Consider the following 21,460-nt stretch of genomic DNA (forward strand, 5'->3'; position numbering starts at 1 on the left):
GTGGCTGGGGAAACCCAGCCAGATGGGTGGGGTATAAATAATAAATAATAATAATAATTATTATTATTATTATTATTATTATTATTATTATTATTATTATCCTCTCCTGCCACACCAGTGTGGCATGCCGCATCCTTTGAGAACCATTGGCGTAGATGGTGCCCTCAACCACTGCAATTCTTGTGGTGTAAAAACAGCACTGGCAGTATGCCACCAGAGCAGTAATGGAGAACACATATCCCTCCAGACATACAGCTCTCATCAGTCTTAGCCAGCATGGGGAATGGTCAGGGATGATGGGAGTTATAGTTCAACAACATTTGGAGGGTCATAGGTTCCCTTTCCCTGTGGTGAAGCCTGATTGTTGGAAACTGCAGTTCAACACAAGCACATGCATACAGGTGCCTCCCACATACTGAGTCTCACTTTTCCTTCACTGTCCCCTAGGCATCTCTTTCCTCTGAAATGGCACCCATTGGGGGCCTGATATTAGAAGACCCGACTTTCCTGTGTTTCTCACTAATGTTGCCCCACCCAAACAGATGGGCACAGAGAACAACTGGGCCCTGCCATCGCGCAGGAGAATGGCAAACAAATAATGAAAAGTGATGAACAAGCCCGACTTTGTCATGTCTTTAAAACTGGAAACCCGTCGCAATTCATCAAAGCCAATTGTGTAAAAGCCAGCCACCGATTCAGCATTACATTTGCTCGGCAATTGTGTTTCATATCCTTAACAAGACCAAAAAGAAAGGGGGGGGGGAAGGAAAAAAAGAATTTAAAAAACTGAAAGCACTTTCAAACGAAATGAGACTGAGCACTACTCATTATGCAGAGAGGGAATTCTCTTTTTTTATGAAAGGTTTCACTTTGTTCACTCATGCAATAAGACATGCCGCAGACGAGCTGAAAAGATGAATAGCTCGTAAAAATACAATCAAAAGTGGCAGCTTATCTTCACTTCTTCACAGATTCATCAGCTCAGAATTTTATTTATTTTTTATTTTTTTAAATTCACTGGTTTATCTCTGAGAGTAACTTGACAAGAGGGCTTTCAGAATCTCATTTAGAATTCCTGGCCTGAAACTCTTGTGTTTCTAACGCCACCGCAAAGGTTAATGGCAGTCGCTACAACATATTGTGCTTTAAAAAGTTATCTTTGCAGAGATTTAAGATTTTCAACTTCCCAAAGCAGCATTACCTAGAGTTGAGGGGCAGCTACATCTCCCCCCCCCCATTGTCATGTGTTGGGTTGGGTTAATCCATAGCTGAAGAGCTGCTTTAAAAGCTGAGGAGGTAATCTACTTCAAGATGTAGTCTGCAGGGTGGCAGACATTGTGAACTTGAGGGCCACATGTCCTTCCTGGCAACATTCCAGGGGCCACTTGTCAGGGGTGGATGGGGCCAGAGGCAAAAGGAGGTGGAGCAATGCATGCAAATGTTACCTTACTACAATCTGGTTGTTTCTACACAGAGAGACGCAGAGACCTTAAGGTACATAAGCTAGAAGCATTATCAGAAGCCAGGGACACATTCCATACTGGCAAAAGGGACAAAGCAGGAGCAGTGAGGGGTGTGGCTGCAGAGGGCATGTGACCTGGAGGTTTGGTGGGCCATGTGTGTCCCTCAGGTCTGAGGTTCCCAATCCCTGCTGCAAATATTAGCCAGGGATTATCAGGCATAGGTGACGTCATGCTACATTTTGGTAACTCTGATCAAGGGTGTGAGTTTGTGGTAGTGACTTGCTGTATCAAAAAGCCATACCCACACCATCTCACAGGCCACTACTAGTGGTAGTGCAATAAATTCAGATGGGGTTGTGAACCAAACACGCCTTGAAGCCATCACATGCCTGTTTCAGTACATAGGCAAAGTTGGGTGCACTGACACAACAACCTCTCTCACTGCACTATTTCGGTTCCATATGTGGTGCTTCGGGAACATTTTGGGCATCATGTGGCAGGACAGAGTCTCAAACAAAGATGTGCTCTGTCAAGCCCAGTATATTTGTACTCCTGCCTCAGCGACGTCAATGCTGGTTTGGTCATGTCCACAGAATGGAAGGTGGCAAGATTCCCAAGGATGTGCTCTACAGTTTCAGGCACCAGGTGTTGGCGGACCAACTCTGTGCTACAATGTTGTTGTTGTTTAGTCGTTCCGTCGTGTCTGACTCTTCGTGACCCCATGGACCAGAGCACACCAGGCACTCCTGTCAAATACAATAGCCATCTTCAAATACCTCAAGGGCTGTCACATGGAAGATGGAGTGAGTTTGCTTTCTCCAGCAGTGGAGGCTGGGACCCAAACCAAGCTACAAGAAAGGAGATTCTGACTTAACATCAGTAAGAACTTTCTAATAGAACTGTTTGACAGTGGAATGGAAGGTCATGTGGGCTCTCCTTCCTTGGAGGTTTTTAAGCAGAGGTTGGATGGCCATCTTTAGTTGAGATTCCTGCATTGCAGGGGGTTGGACGAGAAGACCCTCAGGGTCCCTTCCAGTTCTGTTATTCTATGATTCCATAACAACCCTGTAAGATAGGCTGGTGCAATTATTCCCATGTTGCAGGTGCATGTAGGAGGAATCATGCCTATGGAGTGTCCTTTGCTCCTGGAGTGCTTTGCCCTTGGCCAGATGTGAAGCAACAGCCACCAGTTGCTTCAGATATCTTGTAAAGACTTGTCCTTTTGCCCAGGCTTCCCCCAACCCATAAGATTAGAACATCTCTTATGTGAATGAATTCTCTCAATGTGTTTTATTTGCTTTTATATGCTCTCAGGTTTTTTATACTGCTTTATTGATTTTCGGATGCATTTTTGTTTTAATGGATATTGCCTTCATATTGAAACTAGTGCACATTGCTTTGAGATTTTTGAAATTGTAAGTAATTTAGAAATGCTTTTAAAGAAAGGGGGGGAGAGAGAAGCACACTGAGTGCGTGGAAGAAGTGGAATTAAAGCCAGGTATTTCCAGACGCAAATCTCAACATCTTCAGTATTTTACATCAGCTTAACATCTTGTTTTGCCCTTTGGCTTCTTACAATTTTATTCTTATTTCCCCCTGCTTTTTAGAATGGAAATCTATTAACACAGAATTTGGCTGATCTCAGGACTAGGAACCAAATGCGGCCCTCCATTCCCCTCTTTCTGGCCCTCAGGACTTTCCCTAAGTCATGTCTCCTCCCCAGACCACACCCCTTCTGTCCAGACCAATCCCACACTGGCTCTGCTCCAGTGTTTCCTGACCCAGCTAATCAGTACCATGCCACTTTAAATAGTCATGGCTTCCCAACCACTCCCAAAGAATCCTGGGAACTTTATTCTGTTTAGGGTGCTGCGTGTTGTTGAGATACCCCTATGCTGTACTCATTTCAGTACCTGCTTAGAACATTTTTTTTTCTTTTGTTTTGACAAGCCTACCGGGACGCGGGTGGCGCTGTGGGTTAAGCCACAGAGACTAGGACTTGCCGATCAGAAGGTCGGCGGTTCAAATCCCCGCGACGGGGTGAGCTCCCGTTGTTCGGTCCCAGCTCCTGCCAACCTAGCAGTTCGAAAGCACGTCAAAGTGCAAGTAGATAAATAGGTACCGCTCTGGCGGGAAGGTAAACGGCGTTTCCGTGCGCTGCTCTGGTTCGCCAGAAGCGGCTTAGTCATGCTGGCCACATGACCCGGAAGCTGTACGCCGGCTCCCTCGGCCAATAAAGCGAGATGAGCGCCGCAACCCCAGAGTTGGCCACGACTGGACCTAATGGTCAGGGGCCCTTACCCAGACCTGTAGAATGTCAGTGCATGTTTTAAACCATTTTAGTTTACTGCTGAATGATTTACAGAGTTGTTGTTTTTTGGGGGGGTGTTTAATTGATAATGTTACTGTTTTATTTTCTTTGTAAACCGCTTTGAGGGTGGTTGCTTTTTTAAAACACACACACACACACAATCAAGTGGTGTATAATTTTTATGAAATAATAAATAAATAAATAAATAAATAATCCCCCCCACAAATCTACAATTCCCAGAGTTCCCTGGGAAGAAGGATTGACTGTTAAACAGCTCTGGGAATTGCAGCTCTCTGAGGGGGATAAGGGTCCCCTAACAGCTCTCAGCACCCTTAACTAACTACATTTCCCAGCATTCCTTGGGGGGAAGCCATGACTGTTTGAAGTGGTATGATACCTCTCTAACTGTTTAGTGCAGAGGAGGGCTGGAATGTGTCCTGGAAATATAATAGTGACTCAAGCATGCCTAGATTGAGAAATGCGCATGTGGAAAATTCTGACTGTTCCATGGCTAGCCTCCTGGGCAAAGGTTAAAGAGATAACTCTTGACCAACCAACCACTAACCTGCAGCCACAGAAAGTTGCCTGTAAGGGAGACACAGCCTTTGGTTCCACAACCCTGTATTGATGTTTCGTATTTCTTTGCTTCAGCCTACCAAAAGAAAAAAGAAAGAAAAAACCCAGCACAGATATATAGGGATAATAATCTTTGCAAGGCCTCTATTCTCTCTTCAAACATGAGGAAGGGAATGTAAGAAACCTTTCTCCTCCTCCTCCCACCATCTCCCTTCATTCAGATGTCTCCTGAAAAGAGGCTTTGTGTCTTTTAGCCCACGTGGAGTTCACACAGAATATCTTACGGATAGGTGTGAAGTTGTGGATATGTCAAAACTGAACATGAGTAATTGATGCCCTGCTGTAGGGCTGGGGCTAATTACTGGCTTCCTTGCAGGATTAGCTGCTAGCAGCAAAAAAATAATAATAATGAAAATAGGTAATGATATACCCTGAGCAGAGGAGGTGGTTGGTTGGTTGGTTGGTTGGTTGGTCGGTGACTCTTGTGCCAATGGGAGTTCCTTTTCCCCAATGCAAATTGCAAGTGGGGGGGGGGCTGATCTGGATCAGGCCTTGTGGGGGCAGAGGAGTAAGAAGAGTTTAACCCTTTGCTGCAACTGTGCAACCCTTTGCATTTGTTATTTGCGTGGGGTGGGTGGGTGTCCCGTTGGAGTGAAAGGGAGTGTCCCCCCCCCAAAAAAGCATATTGCAGGTAAAAGTGGCCCATCCGGATTGCAGCTAGGAGCAAAGTGTTAAAGCCCCCATACACTCCACACCAGGATCAAAGCCCAGATTAGGGTGCCGCAGCTGCAATTCATGCATTTTTGTGCTGACTGAGGAAGAATAGAAGTCTCTTCTGCTGGCACACAATTGCAGCCAACATGGAAACTGAGGAGAGGGGCGGGGCCAAGGAGAAGCAGATCTATGTGCCTAATAATAATAATAAAAATAAATTATTTATACCACGCCCTCCCCAGCCAAGACCGGGCTCAGAGTAGCTAACACCAAATATATAATACATTAAACATACAAAATCCAATGATTGATTAAAATACAGTTCAAAATCACATTTAAAATCAAAATGCAATTAAGTGGGAACCCATGAATCACAACTGTAAGGAATATTAAATGTTCACCAGGCCCGGCCAACCGTGCTGGTCCCATAGAAAGAGCCAGGAGGCCACTTACATACGGGACCCAGAGAAAGAGGGAAGAAGGAAGAAGGAAGGGGTCAGACTGGGCCCGGACCAAAGGCCTGGTGGAACAGTTCCATCTTGCAGGCCCTGGGGAAAGATGTCAGATCTTACAGAGATCTGGTCTCTTGCGACAGAGCGTTCCACCAAACCGGGGCCAGGACTGAAAAGGCTCTGGCCCTGGTTGAGGCCAGTCTAACCTCCTTGAGTCCTGGGACCTCCAAAGTATTTTTGTTTGTGGACCATAAGGTCCTCCCCAGGGCGTACCAGGAGAGGTGGTCCCATAAGTACGAGGGTCCTAGGCCGTATAGGGCTTTAAAGGTTAAAACCAGCACTTTAAACCTGACCCTGTACTCCACCAGGAGCCAGTGCAGCTGGTGTAGCACTGAATGAATGTGGTCCCACGGCGATGACCTTGTAAGGAGCCTCACTGTGGTGTTCTGCACCCGCTGGGGTTTCTGGGTCAGCTTCAAGGGCAGCCCTGCATAGAGCGAGTTACAGTAGTCAAGCCTGGAGGTGACCACCGCATGGATCACTGTGGCAAGATCAGGGCGAGAAAGGTAAGGGACCAGCTGTTTAGCACGGCGGATGTGGAAAAATGCCGCCTTTGCCGCAGTTGCAACCTGAACCTCCATAGAAAAGGAGGCGTCAAAAGTTATACTCAAACTCCTGACAGAAGGCGCTGGCAAAGATGGGAGTGCTCTGAGGGATTCTCATCTGAGATGCAGAGTTTGTACCACAGGAGCAGTACCTAGTCCGAGCCCTGCAACATCTGACATATTGTTGTTGTTGTTGTTTAGTCGTTTAGTCGTGACCGACTCTTCGTGACCCCATGGACCAGAGCACGCCAGGCACTCCTGTCTTCCACTGCCTCCCGCAGTTTGGTCAGACTCATGCTGGTAGCTTCGAGAACACTGTCCAACCATCTCGTCCTCTGTCGTCCCCTTCTCCCTGTGTCCTCAATCTTTCCCAACATCGGGGACTTTTCCAGGGAGTCTTCTCTTCTCACGAGGTGGCCAAAGTATTGGAGCCTCAGCTTCAGGATCTGTCCTTCCAGTGAGCACTCAGGGCTGATTTCCTTCAGAATGGATAGGTTTGATCTTCTTGCAGTCCATGAGACTCTCAAGAGTCTCCTCCAGCACCATAATTCAAAAGCATCAATTCTTCGGCGATCAGCCTTCTTTATGGTCCAGCTCTCACTTCCATACATCACTACTGGGAAAACCATAGCTTGAACTATACGGACCTTTGTTGGCAAGGTGAGCTCATTAAACCAATGGTACTTTTGATTACGTTACTTTTGAGGCAAGCTACCTAGCGAAAACAACGGGCACAATGGATTGGCGTACTAGCCACTAGGGGGTAAGTGGCCGCTTGGAGCAGGGAGGATCCGATGAACAGCCCACACGTGTGATTCAGGTAAGTGTGAGACTTCTGGATTTTCCTATAGGAGGCAAAGACTGAATAGTGTAGCCAACCAGCAACGAGCTCTGATCATGTGACACAGCCAAGGCCATCAGACAGAAAGCAGGGTGAAATTTGCCTTTTAAGAAACCATCCTGGCTGGCAAGAGAAGAAGAAGAAGAAAAAAGCTTCTTCCACTGCACTGCAATTTCTTTTTTAAAAAAATAAAGATTATTTGCAGATTTATGAACTGTTTCACAGCCGGAATCTCCCAAAGAGATGTTCAGTAACACAAAACAAGATAAAACGATTATAGACTTGGTAAATCAAAAGCAATAAGACCATTTCTACAATTGTCCCTTTAATAGTCTGTAAAATGACTGGGTCACACTTCAGGGAAAGCCTTCTTAAACACAAAATGTCTTCAATCTCTGCCTGAATATCAACATTGTAAGCACTTTAATTTCAGCCAGCAACTAATTCCAGAAGGCTGAAACTGCAACACTAAAAGCCCTGTTGCTAGTTCAAACTATGTGCGTTTTCGAAGAGCACAGTTCTCAAACAGAGTGAGGTGGGGTTAGGTGGTCCTCTAGGAAACCTAATCCCAAGTTGTTTAGGACTTTAAATGCAAAACCTTGAATAGTCCCACTAACATATTAGCAGCTAGTGCAGGTCCCTTGGCAGCTATTATATAGTGTTGCCAGGATGCCCCACTCAGCAACCTTCCTGCTGCCTTTATCACCAGTTGCAGGTTCTGAACAAAGCCCAGTGGGAGCCCTGCATGGAGCACACTGCAATAATCCAGTCTTATAGTTACCAGTGCCAGGACTACAGTGGCCAAGCTATGTCAATCCAGAAATGGCTGTAGATGGTAAAAAGGCAGAACTGCTGAATGACCGCAGGGAATAAAGACTCATCCGGAGGGTGGGAGTCTCCAGCTCCAAGAATAAAACCCGGCATCCTCTTGTAAGCAGGAGAGGGAGGCAGAGAGAAGCAGCTGGAGAAAGGGCAAAGAGGGACAATAAGGTGAGACTGAAAGAGAAAGGAACAGGGCATGTCACAAGAGAAGATGGAAATATGCAGGTGACAAGTCCAGCCCAGTGACTCTCCTCAGCCCTGGGGAATCACACAGGACTATAGGAAGCTGCCTTATACCGAGTCAGACCATTGGTCCATCTAGCCAAGTATTGTCTATTCTGACTGGCAGCAGCCCTCCAGGGTCTCAGGCAAGCCCTACCTGAAGATGTTGGGGATTGAACCAAGAACCTTCTTCATGGAAGGTGGATGATCTTCCATGGAGCTACAGTTCTTTTCCATCAAGGGGGAGGGAATTGAGGTGAAAGGTTTGCCTTCTCTCCCAGAGACTTTTTTTTGGTGAACTTTTCCCAGGCGGGGTGTATGTGTGTGTGTGTGATGACAGAACTGCTTCCTTTTTTCTGTCTGCCTCTGTAGAGGCACTCTGAAGACCACAAAAATGTCTTCACTACTAGAGATAAAGGGTAGGGATTCTGTTTTCTTTGCATTTTAATGCAAACCCACCTAATTCACATTTCTTGAAACAATACATAATGCAAAACACAGCAATCCATCAAAATCCACAGTTTTCCAAAATCTGAGATTCAGTTGTCTGTCCGAACAATGTGCATTATGGTAGAATGTGCATTAAAATGCGTATATACGTGAAAACTGCGTACAAAAATGCATCGTGTTGGGGAAATTGGTTGCAAGAAGGTTTGTATATCAGGAAACATTGTGACTATTCGGAGAAATTTATACTACAATGCAGAGGCATGTTCATGAAGATTTGTTTGTTTGAAAATTGCCATTTGCTGCAGAAATGTGGAGTAAAGAATGAGAAACTGAAACTGGCAGGTTTTGCACCGACAGGTAGGGCCCCATAGCTCTGTGCTGCAAATAAAATTATCCAGTTTGCCTTTCACCCAGTGCACATCTTTCAAATACCTGGTATGCACCCCATAACCACATCCCCATAAGACCAGATTAGGACTTGCCATGGAATGGAGGTGGTGTAACTGGCCACTGGTACAGATATCTCCTGCTGCTCACCCAGCGCCATGAACTTCCTGCATAGGAGGGATGGTGTGTGCCAAAATATTTTTTCTTTGCTTCTAATCAGGAATGTCACAATATTTATAACCATTTTCAAACACTTGGCTTTAAAATGTTGAGAAGTAAATTGCTGCGATTCCTCGGTGGCAGTGGCTGTTGTTAGAAAATGCTCAGAGCATGTTAGGGATTGAGGCTTTAACATGATTTAAGTATTCTTCCGTTGCTGTGCATTCATCAGCTCGATTGTTCTAAATAACGCATCATTTTATTGCCATAACAAATCATGAAAGGTCTGAAGAGTGAAACAAAATATTGAACAGAGTGCAAGAACATTACAAATTGATCACTTCAATAATGGATTTATGTCAGAAGCGATAACGTTCCTGGTAATTTTAGACAACTGGGCTGAAATATTTGCTACATCAGACTGAACATCTTTTTAAAAAAGCACTTGCAAGCAAATGAAAAATCAGTTTTTAATTATTTGGGTTGGAAGTAATTATTTCCTGAATGCTGGAATTCTTTTGTGTACACACTAGCCCATTTGTAGCACACACAAAAAAAATGTAATTTTTCTCACTGTGGAATAGTCTGTGCTCATCCTCAATAGGTTCCTTTCAATCTAGATTGATTCTAGATCCTGCTGTCCACAAGGGGAGATGTGGTGACTTGATATGCATTGGAAAACCCACTGCTTGATTAGATTATCAGTGCCTTTTCCACCCTGGGGAGAGTGCTCTTGGCATACACCCATGTCACTGGGCAGGTGTGAATTGCCTCAACTGCTTGAGCCTGTTTTCAAATGGACATATTGTGGGACAATGTAGGATCAACCTTCAATAAGCTTTCGATTTTGGGAATGAAGCCAATTTCTTAAGAAGCACATTTTAGGGTCAAAAATATGCAGTAGACCTAGATTGTGCATAGGCTTCTTGTGGGTGGCGAGGAGGAAGTAAGTACTTGTTTTCCATTGCTTGCAGAATACAGTGTTGTGTGTGATTTCTAGAACGAAATGCCACGATGCGTGAAACCACCAAGCTTCCATGGTAGTTTGGTCCTCAGCATGGGTAACTATGGGGCAGTATGTACTTTGCCCAGTTGTGCAGGGTCTGTACGTAGTGTGCTGCAGGAATGATGCTCATTCATGTGCATGCAAACTCTTCTTTCACATGTTTGCAGTTTCGCATGTTGCACATGAGGTGCGTGGGGTACACACATGACTCTACCTTGTGCAGGAGATGCGATGTACAGAACACATACGTTCTGTCAGTGTGAGAAAGCTCAGGTCTGCCAAGCTGTTTATGTACAGTGGTTGTTGTTGTTGTTGTTGTTGTTTAGTCATTTAGTCGTGTCCGACTCTTCGTGACCCCATGTACCAGAGCATGCCAGGCACTCCTGTCTTCCACTGCCTCCCGCAGTTTGGTCAGACTCATGCTGGTAGCTTCGAGAACACTGTCCAACCATCTCGTCCTCTGTCGTCCCCTTCTCCTTGTGTCCTCCATCTTTCCCAACATCAGGGTCTTTTCCAGGGAGTCTTCTCTTCTCATGAGGTGGCCAAATTATTGGAGCCTCAGCTTCACGATCTGTCCTTCCAGTGAGCACTCAGGGCTGATTTCCTTCAGAATGGATCGGTTTCATCTTCTTGCAGTCCATGGGACTCTCAAGAGTCTCCTCCAGCACCATAATTCAAAAGCATCAATTCTTCGGCGATCAGCCTTTTTTATGGTCCAGCTCTCACTTCCATACATCACTACCGGGAAAACCATGGCTTTAACTATTACGGACCTTTGTTGGCAAGGTGATGTCTCTGCTTTTTAAGGTGCTGTCTAGGTTTGCCATCACCTTTCTCCCAAGGAGCATGCGTCTTTTAATTTCGTGACTGCTGTCACCATCTGCAGTGATCATGGAGCCCAAGAAAGTAAAATCTCTCACTGCCTCCATTTCTTCCCCTTCTATTTGCCATGTACAGTGGTACCTTGGGTTAAGTACTTAATTCGTTCCGGAGGTCCGTTCTTAACCTGAAACTGTTCTTAACCTGAAGCACCACTTTAGCTAAGGGGGCCTCCCGCTGCCGCCGCGCCACCGGAGCACGATTTCTGTTCTCACCCTGAAGCAAAGTTCTTAACCCAAGGTACTATTTCTGGGTTAGCGGAGTCTGCATTTTTATCCCACTTTTTCTCCAGGGAACTCAAGGCAGCATACATAGTTCTCTCCCTTCTCATTTAATCGTCACAACAACCCTGCGATGGAGGTTAGGTTGAGAGGCAGGGACTGGCCCAAGGTCACCCGAGTGAGCTTCCTGGCCAAGTGCGGATTTGAACCCTGGTCCCTCAAGTTCCTGGTCTGACAGTCTATTTTTTTTAAAAAAAAGATATTTATTGAAGTTTCACAAAAACATAAGTTTACAAAATGAAAAAAGGTCATATAATAAGAAAAGGATACAAAAAAAAGAACATAGAGAAATACATGAAAAAGAAAAAAGATGAATAAAGATGAATAAAAATACAAAAGACAAAAGACAAATAGCTAAAAAAAGAATTAAAAACAAATCCGTTTTTTGTAACTTTGAACTCATTAGCTTATTTCCTTGGCCTCCTCACACCTCCCCTTTTTATATTCCCATTTAAATAATCAAATCAGCAAATCCTTACCCTCTTTCATTTATCTTAACTCTGTATCTTAACATATTATAACTCTATATTTTCATCCATTATCAATTCATTTTTGCATATTCTTATTAACTTTGTTGCTAATGCCACTTATTTTCAATCCAACATCATTTTAACATTCATTAATTTTACAGTATTTCTGAAGATAGTCTTTAAATTTCTTCCAGTCTTCTTCCAGCAACTCTTCTCCCAGGTCTCGGATTCTGCCTGGTCTGACACTCTAACCCAGACTTCCTCAACCTCAGCCCTCCAGATGTTTTTGGCCTACAACTCCCATGATCCTTAGCTAGCAGGACCAGTGGTCAGGAATGATGGGAATTGTAGTCTCAAAACATCTGGAGGGCCGAGGTAGAGGAAGCCTGCTCTAACCACTATACCATACTAAGTCAAATTTCAGTAGCAGAGCCATAGTTGGTTCAAGTTGTTTCTACTACATAGGCAAGGAACCTATGCTGTGGCCCTCTAGATGTTGTTAGACCACAACTCCCATCATCCCTGACCAATGGCTCTGGGGGTTGGGACTGATGGGACTTGGAGCTCAACAACAGGTGAAGGGACATAGGGACCTCTCGCAGACAGTATTCTAAACATGAGCATGTTATACAAGCCATTATGATAATCACTGATTTAATGTTAATTTCTTTTCTCGTAATATCCCAGCTATATTGAATGTTGGCTCAGTTTCTGTGCAGACTCACTTAATGTAAAGTGTCTCCATCCAGCAGGGATGAGCACTAAAAACTCAATAAAATAGATTATGTTTTGCAAATTGAAATTCTAGGTACATGACACATTTGTTCACAATCTGCAGTGGCTCTCGTTTGACATTTATGCCGTCCTTTGGTGGATCAGATTCAAGCTTGCTTCTCTATCATGTATATGAATCACTGCTAATTTCAAGCTGCCGTCAAGAAATGTCAGGAAAGGGACAAATCTGCTTGATAATTACAGTCTTTTTTTGTGTGTGGAACTGTTCCCTCGTTCCATTATTGCTGGGTAATATGCAATTCATTGATTTGTTCTTTAAAAATGCAAGGGGGCAGAGATAATGTAAACATGCAGAATGAAAGTTAAAAAGCAGGGAAGCCACAAGTTGCCTATTCCAAAGGGACTGAAACAATAATATTGCCCTTGAAGGCTTTGCCTGGGCTACGTTGTGATAATCTTTGATTCAAACAGAGTTTGTGACATACTTTCAGTAATTGGGCTTAGCTGCTGTAAGTTAGTGCCAAATTAGACATAATGGGGGCAACCACATTTGTTTTTCATCTGCCTTTTCCATCCATGAAATATAAGTGTTTTCCCTTTTTTTTATCCAAAGGGGCTCATGTGTGAGGAGAGCTGAACCCCACCCAGTACAGCTTAGTTCACAAGGACTAGTATGGAACTGTCCCATCAACTCCAGTCTACCCTCAGCTAGTGCCTTTGCCTGCCTGTACTTCCTCTCCGTTGGTATCAGTGTTGCCCATGTAGAACTCAGCAGGCAGAAGGATGAAGACAAGACTAGAATTACTTGGACCTTCCTGCCATTGGCCTCTGGCTCCACCTAGTGTTGGGCTCCATACCTTTTATCCTATCGGTCCCAATTGGCACCGGCCACCAATGCCCTCACCTGCGTTATTGCCACATGCTTTGGTGCCAGAGAAAAGTGTCTTGGAGCTAAGGTGAGAGAGAGAAAGACCATCTTTCAGTGCAGAAGGTCCCATGTTCATTTTTTTAAAAATCATTTTTATTCATTTTCCAATACCTCGGGTTGAAGTAGCTTCAGGATGAATATTTTTGGGTTGCGAACCGCGGTGACCCAGAAGTAATGGAGCGCGTTGTTTCTGGGTTTCGCCACTCGCGCATGCACAGACACTCAAAATGACATCATGCGCATGCGTGTAATTGGTGAATCACGACCTGCGCATGCGCAGACATGCGGACGCGGGTTGCGTTCGCTTCAGGATGCAAACGAGGCTCCAGAACGGATCCCATTTGCATCCAGAGGTACCACTGTAAAAAATCATAATCCAATTAAAATGAAAAACTAAAATAAAAAAGACCAAATTATAATCCAAATTATAATTGTTGATTTCTCGGGGAGCCCCATAGTCTGGACCTCTGAAGCATATCTCCACATCTCAGTCTTGCCCCTCCTCGTTATTTCCATATCTCAATTTTAACGCTTTGAAATTCTCCGTCCCTGGTTGTACGATTCTCAATCATGTCAGACCTCATATATCCTTTTGACCGTTGAATACAGCTTTATTTGTGCATATATATTTTTCCAACTGTCTTTTTACCAGCGCACCTTCCCCTGACTCCAATCCAGTCTTGGCTGTTATCCAAGTCTGTTATCTGCAGTTTAATGTTGCAGCAACTCCCAAGTTGTTCAACCCTACCAAAAAGCTTCAGGTCTCAGACGGTAGAAGGATCTTGGCCTGTGACTCTGCAGATTTTTATTTAAAGAATATGTATCCTGCTCTTATTTAAAGAATATGTATCCTGGCCAAGGGAGGCTCCCAGAAAAGTTGACAAAGCACTTTTAAAAAAGATAGCCCCTGCCTTCAGGCTTCCAATCTAAGAAAAAATGTAGCATAAGAAGAAAATGGATTGGAGAGGAGAAAGAAATAAGAAAACTCAGGTCGTAGGTCTCAGTTACAAGTCATTCTAATGACAAGATGGGGTGAGAAGGTTCAAGGGGGGGGGGAAGGTGCCCAAAGGTGCTGGCCGCTTAATTGTGCCAATGAAGTGACCTTGCCTCTCATCTCTTCCCTCCTCTACTGCAGCCTGATGTGAAGGCTGCTATTGGGCAACAGCTGATGGGGACCAAAGATGCTCTGTCCAATGGTCAGAGGCTGTATACTTCTGAAAATCAGTCACTGGGGGCCACTGTGACGTTAACATATGAGAGTGCTGGAGGTGAAATAGTTAAACAAGTTACCAAATCAGAACCCAGGGGGTGGAGTTAGAGACACTATAAAACCAGCCCTGGGAGGGGCGAAAGTGGAGTTTGTTGGGAGTTGGGTGGTTGATTGGAGTGGGAGTGAATTGGGATAGAGTCTGTGGGTAGGTTGAGTTAGTGTCGCGAAATAAGCTGAGTCAGGAACAGTTAGGAGCTAGGAAGACAAGTAAATATCTGAGAGGTGGTTTACTGAGGGAGAGCAGCTAGCGGAAGTTATAGGTCTGGATAGGCACCCCATGAATGTAATTGACTGATACCGTTTATGAAACCACACGCTTGTTAAACTGCAATAAATAAACAGAAGTTTATGTTCCAATTTAAACCTGACTGGACTCAGTATTGTACCAGGTAGGGCCTGGGTGGTGGCAGCGAGAAATAAAGTGGTGGCACAGGGATCAATAAATGGAGAAACAGAGTGCTCTTCTGCTCGGGTCTTGCTTGTATACTTCCCACAAGCAGCTGGTTGGCCACTGTGGTGACAGGATGCTGGACTAGGTCGGCCACTGGCCTGGTCCAGGAATCTCTTCTCGTGTTCTTACAATACTGGGCTAGCTGGAGAAGCAGACTGATTCTGGCATAAGGAAACCTCTCTGATGTTCCTAAATACCTTACAGGCATTTTGAACTGTTATTCATGGCAGCCAAAGGGACTATCTGCTTCTCGTCTCCACCACTCTGGTATATTAACAAAAAGAACATACACATGCTCTTTGTTTTTATGTCATCTATGATGGGTCCAAAACTGTCTGCCTGTGGTCATTTATACCCCTGTTGTAGAAGCTGATATATCTGATGCTTGTCCAGAGGGCTAAGATACGTTTGGTACATAGGGAACTGGCATCAGAGGACAAAACATGCGTACTTTGCACCTATTATGAATGGTACATTGCATGCAGCTATAAATCAGTAGGGGGTTTTCTCCCCTTTTTCTTTTTAGAATGCATGTGAGAAGGGTTCACACACACACACACACACACACAGAGTTATTTTACAGACCTTTTAAAAAATATATTTATATATGAAAAGTCGCTGTTTATATTTGCATCTGCCATTCAGAGCTGACATGGATGAATAGCGGTGGTCAGGTTGTTTGCTTGAATTTGCAATATTCGCTATAGTTTTTATCCCCCGCCCCCACCAGCCCTCCCCTCCTTTCCCAGAAAGCAAGCCAAAAGCTATTTGTCTCCCACTTTTTAAAAGACTGCCTGCACTAGTTTTGTCCCAGCGGTAGGGCTCCATCTATCTTATCAGGATTCCAATCTGTCACCGCAACTGTCAGCTGTCCTATCTGCAGGGTAGTAAAACATCCCAGCTGGAAGCATTTGCTTCGTATTAAATTGGAGAGAGGGAAAAGATCTGCCTGGAGGAAAGGGGGTCTTTAGTCAGGTTATGGGGGTGGTGTGCAGGCTGTTGGGTTAAAATAATATGAAAACAAATGCTTATAGCACGGGTGAGGACCAGGGGCAGAAGGAAATGAGAGCGAAAAGGAGGGCAGCTGAGCGGAAGATGTAAATAAACAGAATGAAAAAGGAAGGCTGCAGATAAGTGGGCATTGGAAACTGGACCTAGCAGATTTCCTAAGGTTGATCTAAATGGGACAGCATGCAATTTGGGTGATGTGTAGCTTCATTGGGTCGTCTCCAACTAATGCATTCTGTCAGCGCAAGGATTTCTGTTTGTGCAGTTGAACTGCCCCCTTTCTTCCCATGTGTACCCCACACCCAACCCCCCAAATCTGCTCTAGAGTTTTGAGGCAAACCCAGAACAGATCTCAGGGTTGGGCAAAGGGAAGAGGGAGAGGGAAAGTTATGTTGTGCAAGTGGAAGTCCTTGTGCTGATGGAGCACGTTACCTGGGGCCACATTGGGCATTATCACCACCACCATCAAACTTATCGATTGCTTTTTGTTGCAGCAATAACCCCAAGTGATTTACAGCGATAAATAATGCATATGTTAAAACCAGCATAAAAACAAAACAGTGAAAACTTTTGCCTGTTGTTTAATTATATTTCAGGAACTAAAATGTCGGGGTATTTTGAACTCTGTGCGTGTATGAAATGAAAAAGTTATTGATTTGTTATGCCTTGCTTTTTTCCCCTTGCTCACTGTGATCCAGGCCACATTTTAAACCCTTTTGAAACACGTTTTGCCTTGAATTATTAAGTATAATTAATTTAATTTATTCTCCTTCTTCTCACACAGGCCAGCCCTGCCCCAATCATCGTCAACACAGATACTTTAGACACTATTCCCTACGTAAGTTGAAAAGATTTAATTGAATTTTCTCATTTCATTGATATTATTATTATTATTAGGATAAGATTCTCTAAATTTGTAAAGTTGCATGGGCACTTCAGCTCTTATTAGCTAATTTGTTTTGTTCTCTATGAAATAAGGATGAAGACCCTTTATTTTAAAGAAAGAGAAATGTTTTATGTTCAAATTGTTTCCCTTCTGCAAATTTAAAGTCTGTTACTAATTGGAGTGGGGGTCAGAGTTGCTTAATTTGGTTTGCAATTTTGGAATGCAGACTGGCTTGCTGTTTCTTATCCATTGTGCTGACTCATGTGCTGGGACTCCCTTTTTCTACCGCCTTCAACAGTCATGGAGAATCCTGGGAACTGTAGCTCTGTGAGGTCAGCACACACACACAAACACCCTGCAATCTGAAGGATTCTCCACGACTGTTGAAATGGTATGATACTGCTTTAACTGTATTGTGTGGGTGTGGCCTTAGTTCACAATGCAAAGTGCTGGTGGGTTTGCTGTTGTGTAAATGGATGTCTGGGGCTGCAGGGGAAGAGAATGCCATAATACAAAGGTGGGCAGACTTCAGGCTTGCAGGTTTCTTTTAACAGAACCCTCCCAGTCCTGTCACACAAAAATCCGCTCCTGGTTTTCACTTCAAGCTTTCTTCATCTCAGCAGCCTAATTTAGAAAAGAGGAAACTCAACCCTGTTTTAAGTGTCAAGCAGGTGGGAGACAAAATCCTTGCTGATCTACTGCAAATCATTCAGTGATCTACCAGTAGACCCCAGCCTACCTTTTGCCCGCCTCCACCATAAAAAACCCCAGCTAAATTGCAGCCTTTTCTCCCTCTCTCTAGCAACTGTTTCAACTTCTCTCCTCTCTTCCTTCAACTCCAAAATTTTAAATGGTGCCTTGTGAAAAATCTGTGCGTTTATACCATATGTCACAGGACTGTGATAAACCTGTGTGTCTATACCATTTGTCACAATGATTGCCACTGAACGACTCAGAAGTGAACATGATCCTGGCACAATGCCCCCACCTATGCTAGTTACGAAGGGACACAGGTGGCGCTGTGGGTTAAACCACAGAGCCTAGGACTTGCCGATCAGAAGGTCGGCGGTTCAAATCCCCGTGACGGGGTGAGCTCCCGTTGCTCAGTCCCTGCTCCTGCCAACCTAGCAGTTCGAAAGCACGTCAAGTGCAAGTAGATAAATAGGTACCACTCTGGCGGGAAGGTAAACGGCATTTCCATGCACTGCTCTGGTTTGCCAGAAGCGGCTTAGTCATGCTGGCCACATGACCCGGAAGCTGTACGCCAGCTCCCTCGGCCAATAAAGCGAGATGAGCACTGCAACCCCAGAGTCGGTCACGACTGGACCTAATGGTCAGGGGTCCCTTTACCTTTACCTTTATGTTACGACAGAGAGAGATGGCAGATGAGGGCATTTAAGAATGTGGACAAAACTGTAATGACTAAAAGGTTAATTGTGGGGGAAGGAAGGAGGTGGGGTACCTTTTTCCCATCACCCACATCTCAGTGGTGGGCGGGGCCTGAGGCATAAATGGGTGGCAAAACAGATGCAACTCTTACCATTGTAGAGAAGGCTACATTCCAGCCAGGCAACAGTCTGTGATTTCTACTCACACTCTACATACAGGTCTGCATGCATGTCTCTCCATCCACCCCACAGGCAGGCAAGGAACGTTATCATATTTCCGGGGCACATACCAGCCAGGCAAAAGCATTTGAGGAGAGTATGAGGCATGGCTGGCGAAGGGGCATGACCTAGGCTGCAGATTCCCCAACCCCCAATTTAGGAGATTGAGTTTCCTGGATAATGACCAATTAGAAGTGCCAAATGCCAAATGCAGGAGAGCATCTGTTGAAACACTGTGTGTTTTGCTTAGTGTTATATCTTACCCTGAACACGTGTGGTGCTGTGGTCTAAACCACTGAGCCTCTTGGGCTTGCCAATCAGAAGGTTGGCGGTTCGAATCCCCACGACGGGGTGAGCTCCCGTTGCTTGGTCCCAGCTCCTGCCCACCTAGCAGTTTGAAAGCACGCCAAAAAATGCAAGTAGATTAAAAGGTACCACTCCGGTGGGAAGGTAAACAGCGTTTCCATGTGCTGCTCTGGTGTTAGTGTTCCGTTGCGCCAGAAGCAGCTTAGTCATGCCGGCCACATGACCCGGAAAAACTGTCTGCGGAGCGGACAGACGCCAGCTCCCTCGGCCTATAAAGCAAATGAGCGTATGCGACTGGACTTAACTGTCAGGGGTCCCTTTACCTTTACCTGTATCTTACCCTAGAACAGCCACTCCCTGGGTTGGGATTGCCCGGGGCACACGCTAAGAGGCAGCGGGCACTGGAGATGTAAGCAACTATCAGGCCTTGAGAAGCTGGCCTGACTGGATCACATTCCTAAGTTTTGTTGAACTAGTTAAACTAAATAGTTTTAATTGGATTTTGACTAAAGGTGCAATTAACAGAGACTGCTTTGAATCTTATTGTGTTTTTCTCTTCCTTGGTGGGTCGTGCAAACCCACTATTCTGAATATTGCTTTTTATAGGGTTAGGTAGAGGCACTGGGGATGACTTTATGGAACCAAGGGACTGGTGGCCAGAAAAGTTTGAGAACCACTGTCCTAGAACAAATAATAAATTTAAATTAAAAATGCGCACACCACAGTGAGTGGCAAGTTGTGCTCAATGGACCTGATGGGGATGCGAGGAGCCAATGGGGATATCAGTGGCAGACTTGATGTCTCAGATTTCAGTTCACTGCACCTGGTGCAACTGAACTGACCAGGCTCCCCTAAATCCGCCTTTGGGGATGTGGCAAATGAGGTCACAGGCCATGGCCAAATTGTTCTGGTTGTCTCCCCATCCTCTTCCCTTGCAAAGCTGCTAGCCTAGAAGTCTGTCTTCAGTGAGCCTCTTGCAAGTGCAAATGGAATGTTTCAAACCTGTTTTAAAGGGACACCCTTGGCTGCCTTGTTGTGTCCATAAGGTAAACAGAAGCATTTACACAACTGCCCCTTAGTTTCCCATCTCCCAGAAGTTTTCACACTCCATGTGGAAGTGGGGAGGGAGCAGGAAGCAAAAAAAAAATATGGTGGTGAGATCAGGTCTCAGCGCAGCCCTATTCTACACACGACAAGGCCAATATAAATAAATTGCAAGAAATCAGAGAAATCCAAGGCCTTGGAGGGCATGGATACAGAAGGGGAAATAACTACAGCACATCTCTGGAAAAAAATGGCACGTATCAATCACTGCCCTGTGATGGATAAAAATGAGATGTCTGCTTTGACTAGTGCATTAGCTGCAAATGCCTTAAGGAGAAAGAGATGAAATGTTGGTCACAAACAAGCAGTGCACTCAGATCTGCTGGAGCTCTGAGCTGGAGCCAAGGAGGGGTCGGAGAAAAGCCCAGTAGCTGATAAAAGCCCAGCAGTGAAAGCTTTCCCCTGCTATGTTGAGTGGATACTAAATCAGGTTTGTAAACATCTTGATAAATTATCGCTGGTAAATTTGAAAGGACTGCTGCCATTGAGTATATATTTGGCTGGAGAAAAGGGGATTAGAGTGGCTTATTCTGACGGTTAAAAATAGGAGGAAAAGAGGAGACTATTGTTCTCCTGCCCACTGGGACTGGATTCAAACAGAGGGAGCAGAGGTGAGTGAAGCCCTGTAGGAACTCTTCATGCTGAAGCCTTTTCAGGCCAGCCTAGAAGGATGGATTTCTGAAGGAAGTCAGTCTGGCCTTAGGGTTTCAGCTTGGCCTGGGATGGGCGAATCAGTCGGTTTTGGCTTCCCTCACCTACTCATTTTCAAATTTTAAGCTCAGTTCATCCCATTTCCAGATCATAGAATCATAGAGTTGGAAGGGACCACAAGGATCTTCTAGTCAACCTCCTGCAATGCAGGAATCATTGAGTGCAACAGCTTTTCCCTTTCTCCTCCAATTGATGTTCCAATCATCTTCCAACTCACAGAGAATGAGCTTGAAAAGCGGGGACCAACTTTGACACTTAGCGGCTCCCTGCATGTTACAGAACCAGGTTTCTAATATATGTGGACATGCCCAGATGGTTAGGAACCTCACCATTTTCAAAGGAACAAGAACAGGGGCAGAGCTTGCATCGTCCATTCTGAACGCTCCAACCATCCAGGAGATCAGTTACGGAGATGAACCTCCCTAACAAAAATGAACGTTCTAGGCAATTCTTCTGGAACTATTAAGGCAGTCACTAGCAGTACCCACTGGCTCTATTAATCTACTCTTGGCCAAACTTCCATTCTGACAACAATCATTTTATAAACCTTGAACCCATGACTCTGAGATGCTTGGTTTGCTTTTTATTTTATTTTTTAAGCCTCTTCAGAATGTGCATTTCTCTGAATACATATATTTGCATGCAATTTGCCCCAAATACACATTATTATTTTTTTGCAAACACTTTCTTCCAATATAATGTCCTTTGGGTGTTATTTTCACCAATGTACCGGTATGTACAGTCATACAGATTTTCCCCATTATACTGTATATAATTTGTATGCTTCTTAATATACAGAACCCATGAGTATTTTAC

At 44.7% G+C, this 21,460-nt stretch overlaps 1 protein-coding gene across 34 annotated transcripts in view; it reads left to right on the forward strand.

Moving 5' to 3' along the window:
* DLG2 (discs large MAGUK scaffold protein 2) overlaps nt 1–21,460 on the forward strand; it is an 877,737-nt gene that overhangs the window by 574,351 nt on the left and 281,926 nt on the right. For 33 of the 34 annotated variants that reach the window (XM_083609628.1, XM_083609598.1, XM_083609629.1 and 30 more), the window contains one exon: nt 16,815–16,868. In XM_083609628.1, the coding sequence (XP_083465754.1) occupies nt 16,815–16,868 (54 nt within the window). Of the gene's footprint in view, nt 1–16,814; nt 16,869–17,288; nt 17,308–21,460 lie in introns of those variants that run through there. The other variant, XM_083609624.1, reaches the window with a different exon arrangement.

The sequence above is a fragment of the Podarcis filfolensis genome (assembly GCF_964270895.1).
Source record: "Podarcis filfolensis genome assembly, chromosome: 4".
Taxonomy (NCBI): domain Eukaryota; kingdom Metazoa; phylum Chordata; class Lepidosauria; order Squamata; family Lacertidae; genus Podarcis; species Podarcis filfolensis.